The sequence below is a fragment of the Limanda limanda genome, chromosome 14, assembly GCF_963576545.1.
Source record: "Limanda limanda chromosome 14, fLimLim1.1, whole genome shotgun sequence".
In the NCBI taxonomy this organism is placed as follows: Eukaryota; Metazoa; Chordata; class Actinopteri; order Pleuronectiformes; family Pleuronectidae; genus Limanda; species Limanda limanda.
In genome coordinates, this window is record NC_083649.1 from 7,139,895 (window position 1) to 7,158,269 (window position 18,375).

An 18,375-nucleotide genomic window follows, 5' to 3' on the forward strand; every position below is an offset into this window, starting at 1 on the left:
TTTATTTTAATTTTCTTTTCTACATAATTTGTTCTACAAATTATTTTTCTAAATCGGTACATTTTGAGCTGTCTCCTCTTTGCCAAAACGTTGTTGTACATAGACCTCGTAATGATTCTGTTTCTGCCTCTTTCCCAAAATGAGCTCACAGCCAGGTCAAAGATAGGCTGTCAAAAGAAAGATGAACGACGCGTCTAGTATCCAGAAGTGAGGCCAAAACATCCTGGACACGTGTTAAGGACCTGTCGATAAACGCACTCAACCAAACATCACTGTGATAAGAGCTACTTAAAATGACAGAAACCATCTTTGAGAAAAATTTGTTTGACAATTAAATTTGGAGAATATGGAATTTAGGTCCTATACTGCAGGCAGCCACTAGGGGGCAGTCCAAATGCTTTGGCTTCACCTTTGGGGAGCTGACATGTCGTCCATCTTTATTCAGTCTATATAAATTTAACTGTAACGTTTCCTTCTGCCGAAAACACGTGTTGTACGTTGTTGTTGAACATTGCACAAAAATACAAATATAAGAGTTATATATAGTTTGCAAGAGTAATATATGCCTCCGTGTATAGTTATCATTTAACAATCAGAAAGTTTACTGTATAATACAAGCATATTCTTGTTGTAGCTGACAGGCACCTTCATCATGAACTTTTCCAGTAGCTGCTTTGTAGTTCAAGGTTTTTTCTGTGACTCCCAGAGAAACATGACACCAGCTAACACACAGTGACGTAGAGTTTTTAAAAAACTTGTTTTCTGATTAAACTGTTCGTGCCTGATCATTGATCTGTGATCCATTCTGTATTTCCATCTGTTTTTTCCTACTTACTGGGAAATTGGGTTTTATTTTTCACTGGCACGCGTCTCTCACCTGGAACCGTCACTGACCAGCTCACATCTGTGTGAAGTGACGGAAGCACATTCTCTTAAAATCGAATCAAATCAATACCAACTTAAAAAGACACTGATTTACTGATTCCTGCAAATTGATTACGTTTTTTCAAATCTAATTTATCCACTGTATGAATATAACTTAATTTGAATAAACTTTGTTAATTTGTTTGTGATCAATATCGTCAATTTCATTTATTTCTTTTTAGTCGTTCCAACAACTTTTATTAGGGCCCGAGCACCGAATGGTGAGAGGCCCTATTGAAACTGTAAGGATTAGTATTATTTCCCCTTTGGGGGAGTTTTTCAGGGTCTAGACATACTCAAAAAGTTATGAAACTTTGGAGGAAATTCAAGGTCTACGGATATTTTAGTATTCTGGAGTAATTTGAATTGGGTGTGGCAAAATGGCTCAACAGCGCCCCCTGGAAAGCAGCCCCTAGGTTTACCTTTGACCGATCAACACATAAAATCGTGTATCACGACCAGACAAACAAAATAGTCTCAAGGGGCATTATGAAAAAAGCAACAGGAAGCCCGCCATTTTCTATTTAGTGGCTATTTTGGCCATATTCCACATTTTTACTTTGACGTACTTGTCCCAGGGCTTTCATCAGATCAACTTCAAATTTAGATGAGTGTCATCACAACAAGATGGAGATAAAAACTGATTTAGAGATCGATTTTTCGTCACACCATGTGACCGTGGCGTCAAAGTTTGATTAAACGCCATCATAACACAAGGTTCTGTATCTCGGACATATTTGGTTCAATCGTGTCCAAACTAGACACATAAGACAAGAGACCCGGCCTGATGATATCTACACAGAAAGGGCACCCCAGGCACTACGATTGGTCTACATCTACAAAAATCGATAGGGACATGTGTCTTTACATTACAAAGAAATACGTCTTTTGGATACATATGCTAAACCAATCAGGAAGATAATTGGCCCGCATCAAATTCTAAAAATACAACAGTATGTCACACTGTTCAAAGGCAGCTACAGTAAAGGCAGCTGCACTAAAGGTAGCTGCCTTTAAACAGTTTGACATAAAGGCAGCAGCTGCTGAGGGACCATACTGTTGCTCTTTTCAATGGTGTGTTAAAACGTGGGAAAAAGAGGAAGTGAACGAGAGAGGGAGGAGCAGAGATCTGTTTCTGTTCAGAGGAAGTGAATCTGTTCAACAGTCTCTGGCAGCTGCTGAAATGGAGCAGCAAGAAAATCACCTGGACAGAGAAAGACTCTGCTGTTGGATCTGTCTGGATCTGCTGGAGGATCCGGTGACTACTGTATGTGGACACAGCTACTGTAAGAGCTGTATTAACACCCACTGGGACAAAGAGGAAGAGAGAGGGAGCTACAGCTGTCCTCAGTGTAGACAGACCTTCACACCGAGGCCTGTCCTGGAGAAAAACACCATGTTAGCTGATTCACTGGAGAAGCTGAAGAAGACTGGACTCCAAGCTGCTCCTGCTGATCACTGCTATGCTGGACCTGAAGATGTGGCCTGTGATGTCTGCACTGGGAGAAAACTGAAAGCTCTCAAGTCCTGTTTGAATTGTTTGGCCTCTTATTGTGAAAAACACCTCCAGCCTCATCTTCAGTCCCCTCCATTGAAGAAGCACAAGCTGGTGGAGCCCTCGGGGAAGCTACAGGAGAACATCTGCTCTCGTCACGACGAGGTGATGAAGATGTTCTGCCGCACTGATCAGCAGTGTATCTGTTATCTCTGCTCTGTGGATGAACATAAAGACCACGACACAGTGTCAGCTGCAGCAGAAAGAACTAAGAGGCAGAGAGAGCTCAGGCTGAGGAGACGAACAATCCGGAAGAGAGTCCAGGACACAGAAAAAGACGTGAAGCTGCTTCCACAGGAGGAGGAGGCCGTCAATGGCTCTGCTGATAAAGCAGTGGAGGACAGTGAAGAGATCTTCACTGAGCTGATCCGTGTGCTGGAGAAAAGAAGCTCTGATGTGGAGCAGCAGATCAGATCCCAGCAGGAAACTGAAGTGAGTCGAGTCAGAGAGCTTCAGGAGAGACTTGAGCAGGAGATCAATGAGCTGAAGAGGAAAGACCATGAACTGACGCAGCTCTCAGACACAGAGGATCACAACCAGCTTCTACACAACTACCCCTCACTGTCACCACTCAGTGGATCTACACACTCATCCAGCTTCAGGATCTGTCCTCTGAGGAACTTTGAGGACGTGACAGCAGCTGTGTCACAGGTCAGTGGTCGACTACAGGACAGTCTGAGTGAGACAGAGACAGAGATTTTACAGATTGTGTCTCAAGTGGATGTTTTACTGCGACAACCAGAGCCAGAGACCAGAGGTGACTTTTTAAGATATTCACAGGAAATCACACTGGATCCAAACACAGCACACAAAGAGTTGTTATTATCTGAGGAAAACAGAAAAGTAACATGGACGAGTGAAGAACAGTCTTATTCTGATCACCCAGACAGATTCACTTATTGGCGTCAGGTCCTGAGTAGAGAGAGTCTGACTGGACGTTGTTACTGGGAGGTGAAGGTGGGGGGAAGAGCAGTTGCTATAGCAGTCGTATCCACGAATATCAGCAGAGCAGAAGAGTCAGATGAATGTAGATTTGGATTCAATGATAAATCTTGGTCATTATATTGTGATGGAAACAGTTATGACTTTTATTACAACAGGATCATGACTCCACTGTCAGGTCCTTTCTCCTCCAGAGTAGGAGTGTACCTGGATCACAGTGCAGGTGTTCTCTCCTTCTACAGCGTCTCCGACACCATGACTCTCCTCCACAGAGTCCAGACCACATTCACTCAGCCTCTCTATGCTGGATCCAGAGTTAGGGTTTATTATCCTGGATCCACAGCTGAGTTCTGTAAACTCAAATAGACTTGAGTCATTAAAAGCAGTGATTTAGATTATGTGTGTTAATCTTTAACTTCTTTTGTCTCCATGTTTGTTGATCAAAGTTCTTCGTGGTGACGTTTCTGCTCCGCACAGAGATCAGCTGTCAATCAAACACTGACCTTCCTTTATCACACATATTTGGTTCTCACTTTGAGAAGACAGAAATCTATAATTACACTGACATGGATGTGTTTGAAAGAACCGAGCACCGAGCGGTGGGGGGCCCTATTGTATTGTATTGTATATGGGTCTAGCTCCCTCAAACTACACATGTGTAGCCACAACCCACAGACATTCAGATGGTTTTAAGGAATGGGCCTGGCAAAATAACTGAATAGCGCCCCCTAAAGGGCAGCCCTGGCACTACGATTGGCCGACATCTACAAAAATCTATAGGGACATGTGTCTTTTCATAAAAAACATATAAGTCTCTTGGATAGACATGCTAGACCAAACAGAAAGCCCGCTATTTTGACTTTAATGGCTATTTTGGCCATTTTCCATTTGTACTTTGACGAACTCATAGGGCTTTCATCAGATCAACTTCAACTTCTGGGAATGTCATCTGAACAAGATGGAGATATAAACTTCCTTGGTATATTTGATTTCATCACACGGTGTGACCGTGGCGTTGCATCAAAGTTTGTTAACACGCCATCAAAACATGAGCTACTGTATCTCAGGCATATTTGGTCCAATCGGGTCCAAACTAGACATGTAAGACAAGAGTCCCGTCTTGAAGACATCTACACAGAAAACATGACTTAAAATCACAGCACCACCTGCTGGCTACAGGAAGTGAAGTGTTTATCCTTGCAGAGCACAAAATGCATGCAACGCAGAGACGTGCGCTTGGTCATCGTTGGCTCTCTCCCCCGACCGCAACAGGCTTCAACGTGCGGGTGCTCGAGCCCGTTAGTGCTACGATGTAGCCCTAGTTTTTCCAATGTAATTTCAACACTGCATCAATAATTTTGTGTTGTCCCACTGTAAACTACAAGAGGCCAGTCTTACAAAGAATTGATCCCTATGTAATCATGGCTTGAATGTAAATATTACAGAATATTACAACCAGCTGTTGTGCAAATGGTCCATTGGATAAAACCACTCCGCAGTCAATTCAAGCTTTTTTTTGAGGAAGGGTTCAAATTTCTTTGAAAAATGACACCTGCCATTTTCAGACTGTTTTAAAACACTTGTTTCCACTAAACTAAAGAGATGAATAGAAACTTCAGTTTATATCTCAAACAGTATTTTAAGGGTATTCAAGCATTATTCTGAATTTCTGCATCGTCAAATGAGTACAGCTTTCTGTAAACCGAGCAATAAAAGGCAGACATTCCATTTACAATTCATGGTGAGGATATCGCTCAACTATTTGTTTCCTCCGTTGAATGTTAGATGCTGAACAGGAATAGCAAGAGATGAGAAAACAGGAAACCACAACCCGACAGCTGTCTGGCCACTGCAGCCACTCTCAGCATTTCTGGCAGATTTATGATGTAGTTTAGGGTGTAAACACAGAAAGCATTCCCCAGGAACTTCACATGTAAAGCCCAATAATGCAATTTGAGAGGGAAATGGTTGATCAGATAAAAAATGAAATGCTTGTGTCTTTAAAAAAACATCGTAAAGTGAGAAACGAAGCATATTAAAAGTAGGAAACGACCCAAAACAGGAATAACAATATAATTTTTATGTCGCTTATCAAGACATCTCAAACTGCTTCGCTGTACACATGGATGAGAGAAGCAACCAAAAGTATGTAAAGGTATGAAATGAAATACCATCATAGGCAAAACATACAAAAAATAAAAGCATCTTGAAATTGATTGTACGTCTTCTCAAATATTATCACTGATCCTGGTAAATGTTTCTACTCTGCCTCGCATTAAAAACATTGGCAAACTGCACAAGCAAGAAAATATGTAAAAACTTACATTTCAGAAGAAAGGACCAATATTTGTACAACAGTCCATATACATGTATTTTACATTCAATTTGAATAAAATGGCCAAATTGTCAAAACAAGTGAAGCAGGATTATGTAACAGAATCTAAAATAAACACTGTTTTGGCTCTTGGATGTGATGGAATGTCTTTATAAAGTAAAACACATCTATGGGTTCAACCACATATATACATGTTTGGGCGTATGTAGCTGATTAAATTAATGACAGTTGATAACTGGTCACTATAATATTTGAACTTGCTCACATTCGAACTGACCCAGTTTTAAATTGCAAACAAAGCCAATTGTCTCGTTTGTACAACTGCTCACAAAAATGTGACTCGGAACAATAAACAGAGGAAATTGCAACGGTCCCAAGAAGTACAGAATGTACAGAACAATAAAAAAAAATGACAGGTCAAGTTTTAAAAGACATAATCTGCACTGGTGTTAAAATCCACAAAACAACCTGAGCCATTAGTTCCTGGAGGTCAAACAAGGTCCATGAGTCGAGAGCGTGACCGAATCCAGTCACTGAGATGTGAAGGCCGTCAGCACCGACTTCAGGCTGGAGCTAATGAGGGAGTCGCAACTGTCCACAAGTATCAATGTGATAACGAGGCCATGTTTCCTTACAGGACTAACCAACACGGCTGGAGCCCTGACCCGGTCCAAAACAAAAACTCAGCCAAAAGGTTTATGTACAGTGGAGGAGCATCGCGGTTGTGAACAGGATCAGAGCCGTCGGTTCTCTGGTTCCCAGCAGACAGTTCCTCTGCTGACACCCGGCCACAGTAGTCAGGGTATGAGCCTACAGTGTGTGTGTGTGTGTGTGTGTGTTTAAACCTTCGAGCCTTGCCAGCAGCACATCTGGAAACAAAGGCGTACACGAGTTGACTCTTACACAATTCATTCAAAAGCCTCACTGCAGCTCATTCAGTAATAGTGGCAGATCTGCAGCCGGCTGCCTGGATCGTTTTTCCCTGGGCTGAAGAATGGGCTGACCGCTTCATCAAAGCAGGTGTCAAACATGTAAAGTTTCTTCATTGTGACGCCGTCGTAGAAGCTGAGGCGCCCTTTGTCGTAGTCCAGAAAGACGCCGACCCGGGGGGAGTCCCAGTAGTCCGCCACCGGGATGCGTCCGTCCTCGTCGTTGGCGTACAGCCGGTCCTGCAGACACAGGCTCCAGTATCCTGCGGAGGGCGTGAGGTTGACGAAGCCCTTCCTGTTGCTGCTCTGAGTGGTGACTCCCAGGTACCACACGCCTTTGTCCCTCACATCCACCTCCCAGTAGTGCTGGCCACTGGAGTACTGGGCTATGGCCAGCACGCCACAGAAGCGGCTGAAGCGGCTGGGCATCTCCGGGTCCTGGTTACGCACGTGGCCCTCCTCCACCTGGGTGTCAAAGTCTGAGATGATCAGGTATGGGTGGGCGGTGTCGGGGTCCAGGGTCAGGTTCTGAGGCACTGCGGAGACACAGAAGAATTCAGGATTTACCAACACTCATCTTATGTATAAATGTCCGTCTAATGGATATCTTCACTGTGCTCAGTATCTGCTTCAGTGTGCAGAGGAGACTCACTGGTGTGCAGCACGTGCATCATCTTCTTCCACAAAATGAGCTGGATGGGCCCTGAGTATTTTGGAAATCCAGTATTCACACCCAGAACCTCGGGGGTGGGGAAGGGCTCGCGGTGGACGACACTGGGAAGGGAGGCGGTGATGGGACAAAACTAAATGTTAATTTGTTACCAAACAAACAAGAGAGATTTCATAGGTTCAAATACATGTTTAGCCACTTACTCTGTCCATGTCTTAGCAAGACTCTGTTGGTAGAAAGAGACATTTTGATTAGAACAGAACCTGCAGAGAAAGTAACTAAACAAGGGAGAGGATAATCCATTCGTCATCACTACAACTGGCTTTCTATTGGTTGGTGAGTCACTATGTCTAACTAACAAACCCACAGAGATACCTCCCACTAGTCAGTCAGAAATGAAGAAGCCTCTTGGATAAAAGGTGAAATGTCTTCATGAAACACAAGCAAGTCCAGTTGCCTACATACACTTTCACAACTTCTGAAGATACCATGACCTGGATGACTGACAATCTTCATTAACTTAAGAGAATTTAAGAAAGCGAGAGTCGGTGTTAAGTCGCACTGACCTCAAAGCTCGTCTTCCCACCCATGTGGCCGTGGATATCAGCTATGACTTTGTCCAAAGCTGCACCTTCCTTCTCTAGCATATCCAAGTTTTCATCCAGCAGTGACACAGTGTCCTCGGCCTGAATCTCCAGGCCCTCGAGCAGCGAGTCTCGCTCACTCAGCAAGAACTGGACCATGGCACCGATATCCGCTTCGATCTTCTCCTTGATTCTCCGTTTGTTGACCTTTGGAACAGAGGTTCAACAGATCAGCATTAAGGATTTGATGATAATGATAAGGGGTGTGCATGTACAGTACATATATATATACACACAACAACTAATTGCGAAGAACACTTCATGATGACAAATAAATCGGGCCTTGAGGATGGATTGCTCTTTGTTGTTTGAATTTAAGTTGACTTGAATTAAACTAGTCAGACTGAAGACTTCCAGAGGGTAAAAGTTTGAATCAAACACTCCACAGGCTTGCATCACAAATACCATCTGTGAATGTCAACAGCAAAAAAACTAAAAAAAAACAAAAAACTAATAAAGGTCCATCCCTTACCACTGCTTCATCTTTGTTTAGCGTTTCAGCCGTTGTAATGTCCAAACACGCAGACTTCTCCCAGTTGAGCTCAATTAGCCTCTGCTTTAATTCCATCTGCAATAAAACATTTCATCAAGACACATATACATTGTCAGAAATGATGAATCAGTTTTGGTAATAGAGGTTAGATGGGCGGAAAAAAACAATATCTGATCTCTTTGCCAACTCACCCTCATATCATTTGCAACTTCTGGCACCGGAGCCACCTCATGGTGTCTGAAACGAGACAGAAGGACAACTGGTTAGTTTCCAGAGCAGCGTGTGACTCTCACAATGCTTCAGCTGGAATGAGGGCCTGTTTACATTCAGCAGCTTCGCTCGAGGTGCAACAAAACATAAACAGTACAAACAGCATTTCACTCTTTATCAAAACAGACAGTGTGTTTAGTCTTCTTCTTCACTGCCTCTGCATCGCTACGTTTGCTAGTGTAGGCTGAAGGTCATAGTCCTTTGCGTGGCGTATTTACACCCATACAAAATGTACCAGTCCAAATAGGGAGATTGTCTGAGTAGGACAACAATACCCAAACATACAAGGGTGAAGATTCTGTTGTTTATCAAATCCTTAACATGAAAACACACAATATTAACCATTTAAATAGCACTTCTTAAAACATAGTTACAAAGTGCCTAATACATCGAATCTAAAAAGGAATAAAAACACTTCGTGTGGCAGCAGTTTTAAGAATGACCTAATACAGTAATAAAAACTAGAATTAGGTAAAAATCAGGGACTGTGATGTAATAAGGTATGTTTAAGCTTTGATTTAAAAAAGGAAGATACTGACTCAGCCTGTCTTATTTCCTCAGGCAGTGATCCAGAGCCTCAGAGCTCTTATTTCAAAAGCTCTGAGCCACTCATTCCTAAACCTGGAACAAATACTAACACCCTTGCCAGGAGCTTTGATTTGAGAAAGAGATCAGCTTGTTTCACTGTTAAAAATCCAGATGTCTGATTTCAACAATCCTAACAGTTAAAAAGTATTATCGAGAACAACCGGGGTTTAGAAAGGTGCATGTTGAAGTAGATTTGTTTGGGGAGAACTTAGAGCGGATAAAGTTCACAATGCGTGTGAACAATGTTTAGTTCATGCAACAGACAAGAACACAAAAGACGACCTCGTCCCTTGTGACCCTGACCAGCACCGGTTTTCTGTTTACACACTCAGCGGCTGTTCATCATATCTTTTACGATTAAGGTCTGTGCTACGGCCTTGATTGCCATGGCAACTGCGAATAGGGACTGCCAGCTGGACTCAGTGTTCACAAAGCCATTCCTGAAGCTCTTGCCTTTGGGGAAATTCTTAGTGATAAGGTTTATACAGTCTTACAACTCCACACTGGAACATTAGGATAACAAACCGAGGGCACAATGTGAATTACAGTTGAGGTTTAGAGGCCAGCAGACACATTGTGATATTGTGCCACAAGTATTTGGCATCAACAGGAAAAATATGAAACAGCAAACACTGTGCTATCTTTGGCCAGATTGGACACAGACAAGTTTTAGACCAGCTAAGCAAAGTTAAATATTTGACTTCTAATTCAAAACGGGGACAGGACAACAAATAAGCAGATTTTAAGCATTAAACCTGAGAGGATGATGATAGATTTTAAGTGAATAAACACTAAAGGAGTAACAATGACAGTTGCTGTAAAAGTAGAAATTATTAAGTCAACAAAGTCTGAATAGTACCAATTTTGGGACTATATTCTGTCTTGGTCAATTAAATATGTCCATTTCCCCATAATCCTTTTGTACACCAATGTGGAAACTTTACTGTAATGTTCTATTGCAGTTCTGGAATTTGTACTATGTGTAGATTAATCATTCAGTCCATTTATAACTATTCTGATAAAGAATGACTTGCTTCAGTAACATTTCAAGTGAGGATTTGTCGTGTTCTTTTTGAAGGAACAAATTAAAACCGGATTTTGGGATTTGGATTCTGTGGGCGTCACTTTCAGCTTTGCAAAGATGTTATGAATGTTTGCCACTACTCTTTGCATGTTGTTGGTTGAGGCATCGGTGCAGATTCATGTCAATGACAAGGTGTACAACGACAACTTGCGCAATCAGTCACTAATAATTGTTCACAACAATGAATCTTGTCCTGCAAGCACTTGCAAGTGAGAAATAAGTATAGTAAACCAACATATCAGTGGTATCCCTATATAAAAAAGGTGAATACACAAACCAACCTATGTGCTCTAGATTCCCGGCACACAACACAGATCAGCCTTTTGTCGGTCTGGCAGTAGAGTTTCAGCTCTTCTCCGTGTTGCTCACACTTCCCGTCTACTTTGACAGGCTGGGGGGGCGAAGAACTGGAGCCCAGACACTCAAGATCGTCCAGTTTGGCCACCAGGTTCTGCACCAGGTAGTTCTTGGTGAACGACTTCTTGTTGAACACCTGAGAGGAATGCAACAAAAGAGAATCTGTGACCAAGAAGTTGTTATAGTTTTGTTCAGCGTGTGTTTATTGTGCAATACAACATCTCTCTTGTATCAGCCAAAACACAAAGCTACTGTTGTATATGCTGCAACATTGTAGCTAGCTTGTGTCAACTAGCAGCAGTTGCTACAAACAATCACATCCAGATATGTTACACCTGTGTCACTTGTCCCAACACTAGAAAATATCTTTACTTCCATAGATTACTACTCTCGATGCTACACTTCTACAAATTAATAGTTTTTTAACTGCTGTTACATTGTAGCTAGCTTACGTCAGCTAGCAGTAATAGCTACAAACAAACACATCCAGATATGTTACACCTGTGTCACTTGTTCCAACACTAGAACATATCTTTACTTCCATAGATTACTACTCTCGATGTAACACTTCTACAAATTAATAGTTTTTTAACTGCTGTTACATTGTAGCTAGCTAATGGGAGCTAGCAGCAGTAGCTACAAACAATCTCATCCTGATATGTTACACCTGTGTCACTTGTCCCAACACTAGCAAATATCTTTACTTCCATATATTACTATCCTCGATGTAACACTTCTACAAATTAATAGTTTTTTAACTGCTGTTACATTGTAGCTAGCTTGTGTCAGCTAGCAGCAGTAGCTACAAACAAACACATCCAGACAAGTTACACCTGTGTCACTTGTTCCAACACTAGAAATATCTTTACTTCTATATATACTATCCTCGATGCTACACTTCTACAAAATAATCGCTTTTTAACTGCTGTTACATTGTAGCTAGCTTGTGTCAACTAGCAGCAATAGCTACAAACAATCCAGATACGCTACACACGTTTTTTAACAAATCATGTTTCTTGGTCCCCTCGCATGAAAATGTCTTATTTTCCTTCATTTTCTCTTTATTGTTTTTAAACTGTTGTCAATTGAGCACCTGCCATGCAATGGAGTTTTAAACCTGCTGCTAACATGTTTAGCTAGCTAACGTCAGCTAGCAGCAGTGGCTACACCATAAACCTAGGTGGCTAATACCATCACACAAGGCTCTGCTACTTCGAATCAGTTGATAAATGAATGATATTAATAATGTCTCTTAACGGCAGCAGCAAACTGACGCAAACCAGCGGTGGACGTGCAGCAACCCACCGTCCGGCACTGGGGACACTGGTACCCATAGTCCCCGGCGTTCTCGTCCCAGTGCATGCAGATGCAGAAGCGACAGAAGTTGTGTCCGCACTTCAGGATGACCGGGTCCTTGAAGTAATCCAGACAGATCGCACATGTCAGCTCCTTCTTCCAGTCGTCTGCGGCTCCTGCGGACGCCATGTTCACGGACCTGCAGGAAGTGAGGGCGGAAGAAGGGCAGCGGCCAAATTTGTGCTACGTCATCTCCCCTCTCAGCCAATCAGAGGCGGCCCTTTCTCCCTCCTGCTCTGCGGGCGATACCATCACATTGGGGGGTTCGATCCGATTACAAATAACTTCGATACAGATGTTTATCTATCAGTAAAAACCCCTGGACAGTTTTCAAAGGGAAATAACTGAATATAACTATAACTTTTTCACGTTTTGCTCTTGTATTCTTAGCTCCTGTCTTCCTCTTTCTCCTTGATCTACAGTACTTGCTTCTTAATTAGCTTTTTTATTTTCCCCTGTCTTTCTATTTAATATGAGTCAGAATTCTGAGTTTAAAGTCAGAATTCTGAGGTTAAAGTCAGAATTCTGAGTTTATAGTCAGAATTCTGAGTTTACAGTCAGAAATCTGAGTTTAAAGTCAGATTTCTGAGAAAAAAGTCAGAATTCTGAGATTAAAGTCAGAAGATTAAAGTCAGAATTCTGAGAAAAAAGTCAGAATTCTGAGTTAAAACTCAGAACTACCTTGTTTTTTCCACAGTGGCCCTAATCCTCTTCCGTAAATATGCACCAAACATCAAAGCTTAATCCTTTTATGTTCAGAGTCTACTCAACAATAAACACAATCCTGATTCAAAGCTTCAAAGCAGAACAATCTTAATAAATAATTTTTCATACTCCAGGTCTTCACTCAGTGAAATCAACAAATCCCTACACAGAATTTTTTGTAACAAATTGTGTAATCCAGCGTGAACTTCTATAACGAATATGAGGCCTAAAGGCACAGTTCAGCCCAAGATGAAGATAAATCTACTTAAGCAGAGTGGTTTTAATAATTCTGGAGCCAAATATATAGGTTGAATAATTCTAATCACTCAGTGAAATCAACAAATCCCTACCAGTAAGCAACACTGTTTATTCTTAAATACATGTACATAAAAACCCATTCATAAAAAGACACAAAGTGATTATCAAGTTTGACTGTTTGTGCTAAGGTTGTCATATACATGGGGATAACTGGCTGTGGGTTATACATTACATTGCATAGCTTGGATTGGCATGTGTGAGGGATGTGGCTCAAAAAAGTGCATTTGATGTCAGACATGGTTTCATTTCCAAATTCATCAGGGTGAAAATAATAAGGATTCACATGAAGGTTTCCACACAGTACACTCTGCACACACCCGTACACCCCTCACACTGATTCACACCACAGATGACGCTCATCACATCAGACACAACCCTGATGAACATTGGAAACAAGTACACAATCATGACTCACAACACCAAGACAGATATTTAGGAACACTGATCTCAGCTTTTCATATATCCGAAGCAGAGTAAGACACAGGTTTTCAACAAGACGGAAATTTCACCAGTGACATTGATGAAAATAACGAGAGAGCGGATTATATGAAATGCCCTAAATGTAACATTCCTCATGGCGACACACTGATCTGTAAAGAAGCTGTTTTTGTTTGCATCCTTTGTTCGAACAAACATGAGTCAGAACAGTGATCACCCACACAGCACGAGTGACAGAAATAAAGCACAGGAACATAGTTTCAGGGTCAAATCGCTGCGTGTGAATTCAGTATTTGCAGTTTCACAGCATCACACTTACGAGCAGTGTATCAGAAGCAGATCCTCAGAGATGGAGCTTCAGTCGACAGTGAATTTAGTGAGAACACAGAGTCCATTCTCTGAAAAATACAGAACTCCTGAGATGAGTGTCTTACATGTGTGTGTGTCTTAACCAGTGTTTGATTAGATTATCTTACAAAAGACACACAACATGAGGAAAAACAAAGTGTTAAGAACCCAACTCAGCAGCTACAGAGCTGGTTGACACATCTCGGAAGAAATTTTCCTCATTTTATGGGAACAAAAATGAACAGTAAACATGGTGAATGAATGAAATATTCAGCAGTGGTTTTCGTCTCCAGTCGACCGATATGAGAGTCATGCAGATTTCCTTCACAGATTGTGTTTATAATTTTTTGTAACACATTGTGTAATCCAGCGTGAACGTCTATAACGAATATGAGGCCTAAAGGCACAGTTCCGCCCGGGATGAAGATTAATCTACTTATGCAGAATGGTTTTAATATTTCTGGAGCCAAATATCTAGGTTCAGTATTTCTAATCAGTCCAATCTTTGTCTTTCAACTAATATAATCCTTGCATGGATGGATTTTAATTAACTCTGAGGACAGTGAAGGGAGATTATTGTGTAAATACTGGACATTTTTTATCCACAATGCGATTCTAAAATGCTACACAAATGTGTGAAGAAATCCAGTTTATTGTTTGCGATCTGTTTAATCGATATCCTGGTTTTGAAGTGATGTTTTGCAGAGTTGCACAGAAGTTTTCAGGTCGCTAGCGTCTGAACACTCTTCTTTCAGTTCTCCTCTCAGTGTGAGCGTTCACATCACTTTGTGACATTTACCCAGGATGCACCTGCCACGTCACATCTGTGGCTGTGTGACACGAGCTGCTCTCTGTGACTCACACCGTCCTGAAGGGACTCGGCTGCTTCAGGCACTTTAACACCATAAAGCCGGTGAGAGAGAAATTGAAACCCCCACGCTACCACTACAAGTACGAGTTGGAATGTGAAGTAAAGTGTGTGGGACTGGTTTCTGTGCTGGGATCAAGGTGCATAAGGGAACCGATATACTGTAGAAACCCCCCCACTAGCAGGCACACGCACACTCACACCCAATAACGCATATGATCACTCTCATCAGATTTTTGGTGTTATGAAAGAAATTTAATATCAATTAAAAAAAAAAGAAAAAGGAAAGAAAATCCCAAAGTTTTTATAAAAGCTCCCTCATCCCTTTGTCCATCTGTCCATCCTCATATCCTCAGACCTCTGAGCTGTTGTGGCAGTCCTGCATCCTCACCACCAGCATGGGCTCCGTGCTCACCGACCCCTTCACCACCTCCTGCACCCCCTCCCTCCATCCCTCCTTCACGTCCTTCTGTCTGGATCGCAGCACGAGTACCACGCTGACCACGACGAGCGCCGTCAGCAGCACGCCCACCAGCGCCCCCACCACAGTCAGCAGACCCTCCTCTTCCTCCTCCGCGTTCAGCTCGCTGGGTTCCAGCCCGTTGGCAAACATCTGGTTCACCCCCGCCGCCCGCCGCTTGGTGCGGTCCAGAGCCATGTGCATGATGTTGGTGCCGCGGTTGTCGTCGGCTCCGATATCCTCGGCGACCTCTGGGATCTCGTCGCCGGCTGACCTCCTGGAGCGGTGACCTTTGACACTCGAGGTCAGGTCGCTGCTGGAGGAAACCATGGAGTGGTACTCGAGGCTGCGCTTCCCGATTCCTCTGTTAGCGCTCTCCTTGGATCGGACTGTGTAGATGGTGTGAATGTACCACTCGCGGCCTGCGGCAACCTGAGGAAACACACAAATTCATCAGGATTCAGTTCACAAAACTAGAGCAGTCCCTGCTTTTTGAAGTTATTGTTTATGAGGAATAATAAGATCTAGGAGACCTGAAACATGGCTGTAGAGTCCAGTCTGAAGCCATCGGACCCCGGCTGCCTGACGAGGGACAAGGCCGACGGGTCGTCCACTGCCAGCGCCGCGTTAAAACTCACGTCACCAAACACTCGGGCCTGAGTCTCCGGCTGAGCCTTGTCCTGATGACGGGTGTGAGATTCAGGAGGGAAATACATTTTGTGTTGACATTAAAATAAAAATTTGTAATCTTTCTCAGTGCTTTGAAACTACTTGAAAATACTCACAAGAATCTTGAATCTATAAAGCAGCGACGGAGAGTCAGCCAGGCAGCCAAATTCAAACTTGGTGGGATTGTACTTTGGGACGTATCCATCTGCACCGGTGCAGAGGAAAACCTTCTCGATGCTGCAGAAGAACGAGTCTCCCAGGTTCTGCACGGGGTCGACCATCACCCGGCCGTACACCGTATCACCTGAAACAAAGCATGAGTCACATTTATAGATTTAAAGATATCAAAAACAATATACAGAACATTACTGACAACCAACGTCCGCATCATTAAAATGTAGATGTTTGGATTCATTTCCTTCCTGTTCTTTTATCATCTAATATGTAGGGATGAATCTAAAATGACCAAATTAATTTAGTTCTTTCAAAGATGACGATGTTTATGTATGTAGTCTTCCAGTAAAATGTAATGCTTTCAGACCTGAATTTCAGTTGTGTAATGTCAGCTGATATAATGGTCACTGTTAACATTAACTTAATAGCTTCAGAAAGTGATGTAAGATAGATAACGGGACAAAAACATCCAGAGTGGTTCTTTGTAAATCTCCCCTGAAATGATCACAGAATAGATGATTAGGTGTCTAAGCTTGTCAGAGGACACTCACCCTCGGAAAAGGCCACGTCGCTCTCCTGACCGAAACCTGTGGAGCCGTCGGAGAGCCACAGGCTTCTCTTGGACAACAGGAACAACTGAGTGTTCAAACTGAATTCTACAGCAACCGGGTCGCTCACCTGGAAGGGGGGGCGGACAAGGTTAGAGAGGGATAGCATTGTGACTAAAGAGAGATAGAAGTGACGCAGAGAGAGTGACAGTCTTACTTGCTGGAACCTGATGTCGAGGTCGAAGGTCACGGGTTCTCTGGGACTGCAAACAGGTGGAACCGTGTACTCCATGTTCTGTGCTGTGGTGCAGGGGATCAGCTTCACTGTGAAGGTCCCGGAGTAATCTCTCACCTGTGGGAGGCAGAGGAGACACACACGCATGAGACCGTCTCTGTCCAGGTGTTTACACAGCACACAGATAAATAGTTAATGCAGCCTTACAGCAAAGTCTGATGTGAAGGTCCACTGCTGGACGGGCTGGTTGTAGGTGGGCTCACTCCTCACTAATGTGAGGTTGAAAGTCAGGCCGGGGTGGTCCACACTCATCACCATGGATGACGTGGAGGCTCCTTTGGTAACAGACATCGAGAGGAGGAGAAGTTCAAAACGACTGTCTCATTAAAAAAATGTGAAAATCAATGAAACTGATCTTTTGTCTGTGTTCAGTCTCACCAGCTCTTCTGATCCTGCCTCCAGAGTGAGACTCCACAAACAGACCCCTGAAACGAGCCTTGGTGCGGAAGTTCACCACCAGACGCCCCTGCTCATTGATCCGCATGCTGGTCGGGTACAAGGCACCTGGACACATGCAAACACGCAGGATTCTACAGAAGCTGTTTGCCAGAGATGGTGACTACAGTTTCCCCACAATCCTGAGATACTTACCCTGCAGATCGGCCTGGGGGGGGCTTCCGATGCCGTCCTTCCACAGAATAGCCGTGTCGTACACAAACGTGAGTCTCAGCTCGGACTGCAGGTCGAAGTGCTGCCAGCCGCCGGTTCCCACGGGCGAGTGGAACACGTAGGACACGTAGAGAGGAACACGCAGGGTCACGTAGGACTGGACCAGGTTCAGCACCTGCACAGATGTTTCCAGCAGTGACGAGTAAAGAAGAATTCATTGAATCAAATCACTACAATTTTAAGCTCATAATGTTTTTAGGGGTAACAAGAAGCTGTTTCTTTACTAGATATTGTAGTTGAAGCAATAAACGAGACATATTTAGTAGTAATGTATCACAGTTGCATTATCCACCTAATGTAGGTCGATCAGCTATAAACAGCAGTGAGAAGATGTAAGAGGTGATCCCACTGTTCTCCTCCACAAGGTGCTTGAACTCTTTCACTCCTACTCAACCAAGTCTTTCAGCGCCGCACACAAAGAACCACCGTCACATGGGCTTGTGTTATTCTTTTTCTATATTAGTTTAAAGTTTGGAATGTAAAACACTTCTGGTGGGGGTGGTGTTTGTCATCAAGGCCCCAAGGCTCTGGAACAAACTGCCTGAGGAAATAAGTCTGTCTGTGACGTTGTCTTCTTTTAAGTTTCAGCTCAAAACATCCTTCCTTCAGAGTCCCAGCTAGTGTTTTTTCTTTTATCTCTGTTATTATTATCAACATAATCATTTGTGTACTACTTTACTATTTTTTTTCTGTTGTGCAGAACTTTGTACTTTAGGAATAATATATATTAAATAGT

The 18,375-nt window shown here is 42.9% G+C and overlaps 2 protein-coding genes across 3 annotated transcripts in view; both read right to left on the bottom strand.

The window, feature by feature from the left end:
• Positions 1-5,486: 5,486 nt before the first annotated feature.
• trim47 (tripartite motif containing 47) lies at positions 5,487-12,285 on the bottom strand. Its single transcript, XM_061085612.1, has 8 exons — positions 12,097-12,285; positions 10,716-10,927; positions 8,684-8,729; positions 8,472-8,567; positions 7,922-8,146; positions 7,559-7,581; positions 7,338-7,459; positions 5,487-7,221 (listed from the first exon to the last, which is right to left on the bottom strand). Exons 1-8 carry the CDS (start codon positions 12,274-12,276, stop codon positions 6,692-6,694), a joined length of 1,434 nt encoding a protein of 477 aa, XP_060941595.1. The 5' UTR covers positions 12,277-12,285; the 3' UTR covers positions 5,487-6,691.
• Positions 12,286-15,176: 2,891 nt separating this feature from the next.
• The window catches only part of LOC133019657 (FRAS1-related extracellular matrix protein 2-like), a 64,464-nt gene continuing 61,265 nt past the window's right edge, over positions 15,177-18,375 (bottom strand). The window contains exons 17-24 of one of the 2 annotated variants that reach the window (XM_061086213.1): positions 17,562-17,754; positions 17,349-17,474; positions 17,118-17,245; positions 16,893-17,027; positions 16,679-16,805; positions 16,070-16,257; positions 15,818-15,964; positions 15,177-15,716 (exon numbers count right to left, since the gene is read on the bottom strand). In XM_061086213.1, the coding sequence (XP_060942196.1) occupies positions 15,177-15,716; positions 15,818-15,964; positions 16,070-16,257; positions 16,679-16,805; positions 16,893-17,027; positions 17,118-17,245; positions 17,349-17,474; positions 17,562-17,754 (1,584 nt within the window). Of the gene's footprint in view, positions 15,717-15,817; positions 15,965-16,069; positions 16,258-16,678; positions 16,806-16,892; positions 17,028-17,117; positions 17,246-17,348; positions 17,510-17,557; positions 17,755-18,375 lie in introns of both variants that reach the window. The other variant, XM_061086212.1, reaches the window with a different exon arrangement.

Excerpts from the sequence above, each read along its gene's own strand:
- trim47 (XM_061085612.1), bottom strand. The coding sequence starts at position 12,276 with ATGGCGTCCGCAGGAGCCGCAGACGACTGGAAGAAGGAGCTGACATGT. Across the intron at positions 8,568-8,683 it reads AAGTTGCAAATGATATGAGG|ATGGAATTAAAGCAGAGGCT; the intron begins GTGAGTTGGCAA and ends GTTTTATTGCAG. Across the intron at positions 7,460-7,558 it reads CTTGCTAAGACATGGACAGA|TGTCGTCCACCGCGAGCCCT; the intron begins GTAAGTGGCTAA and ends CTCCCTTCCCAG.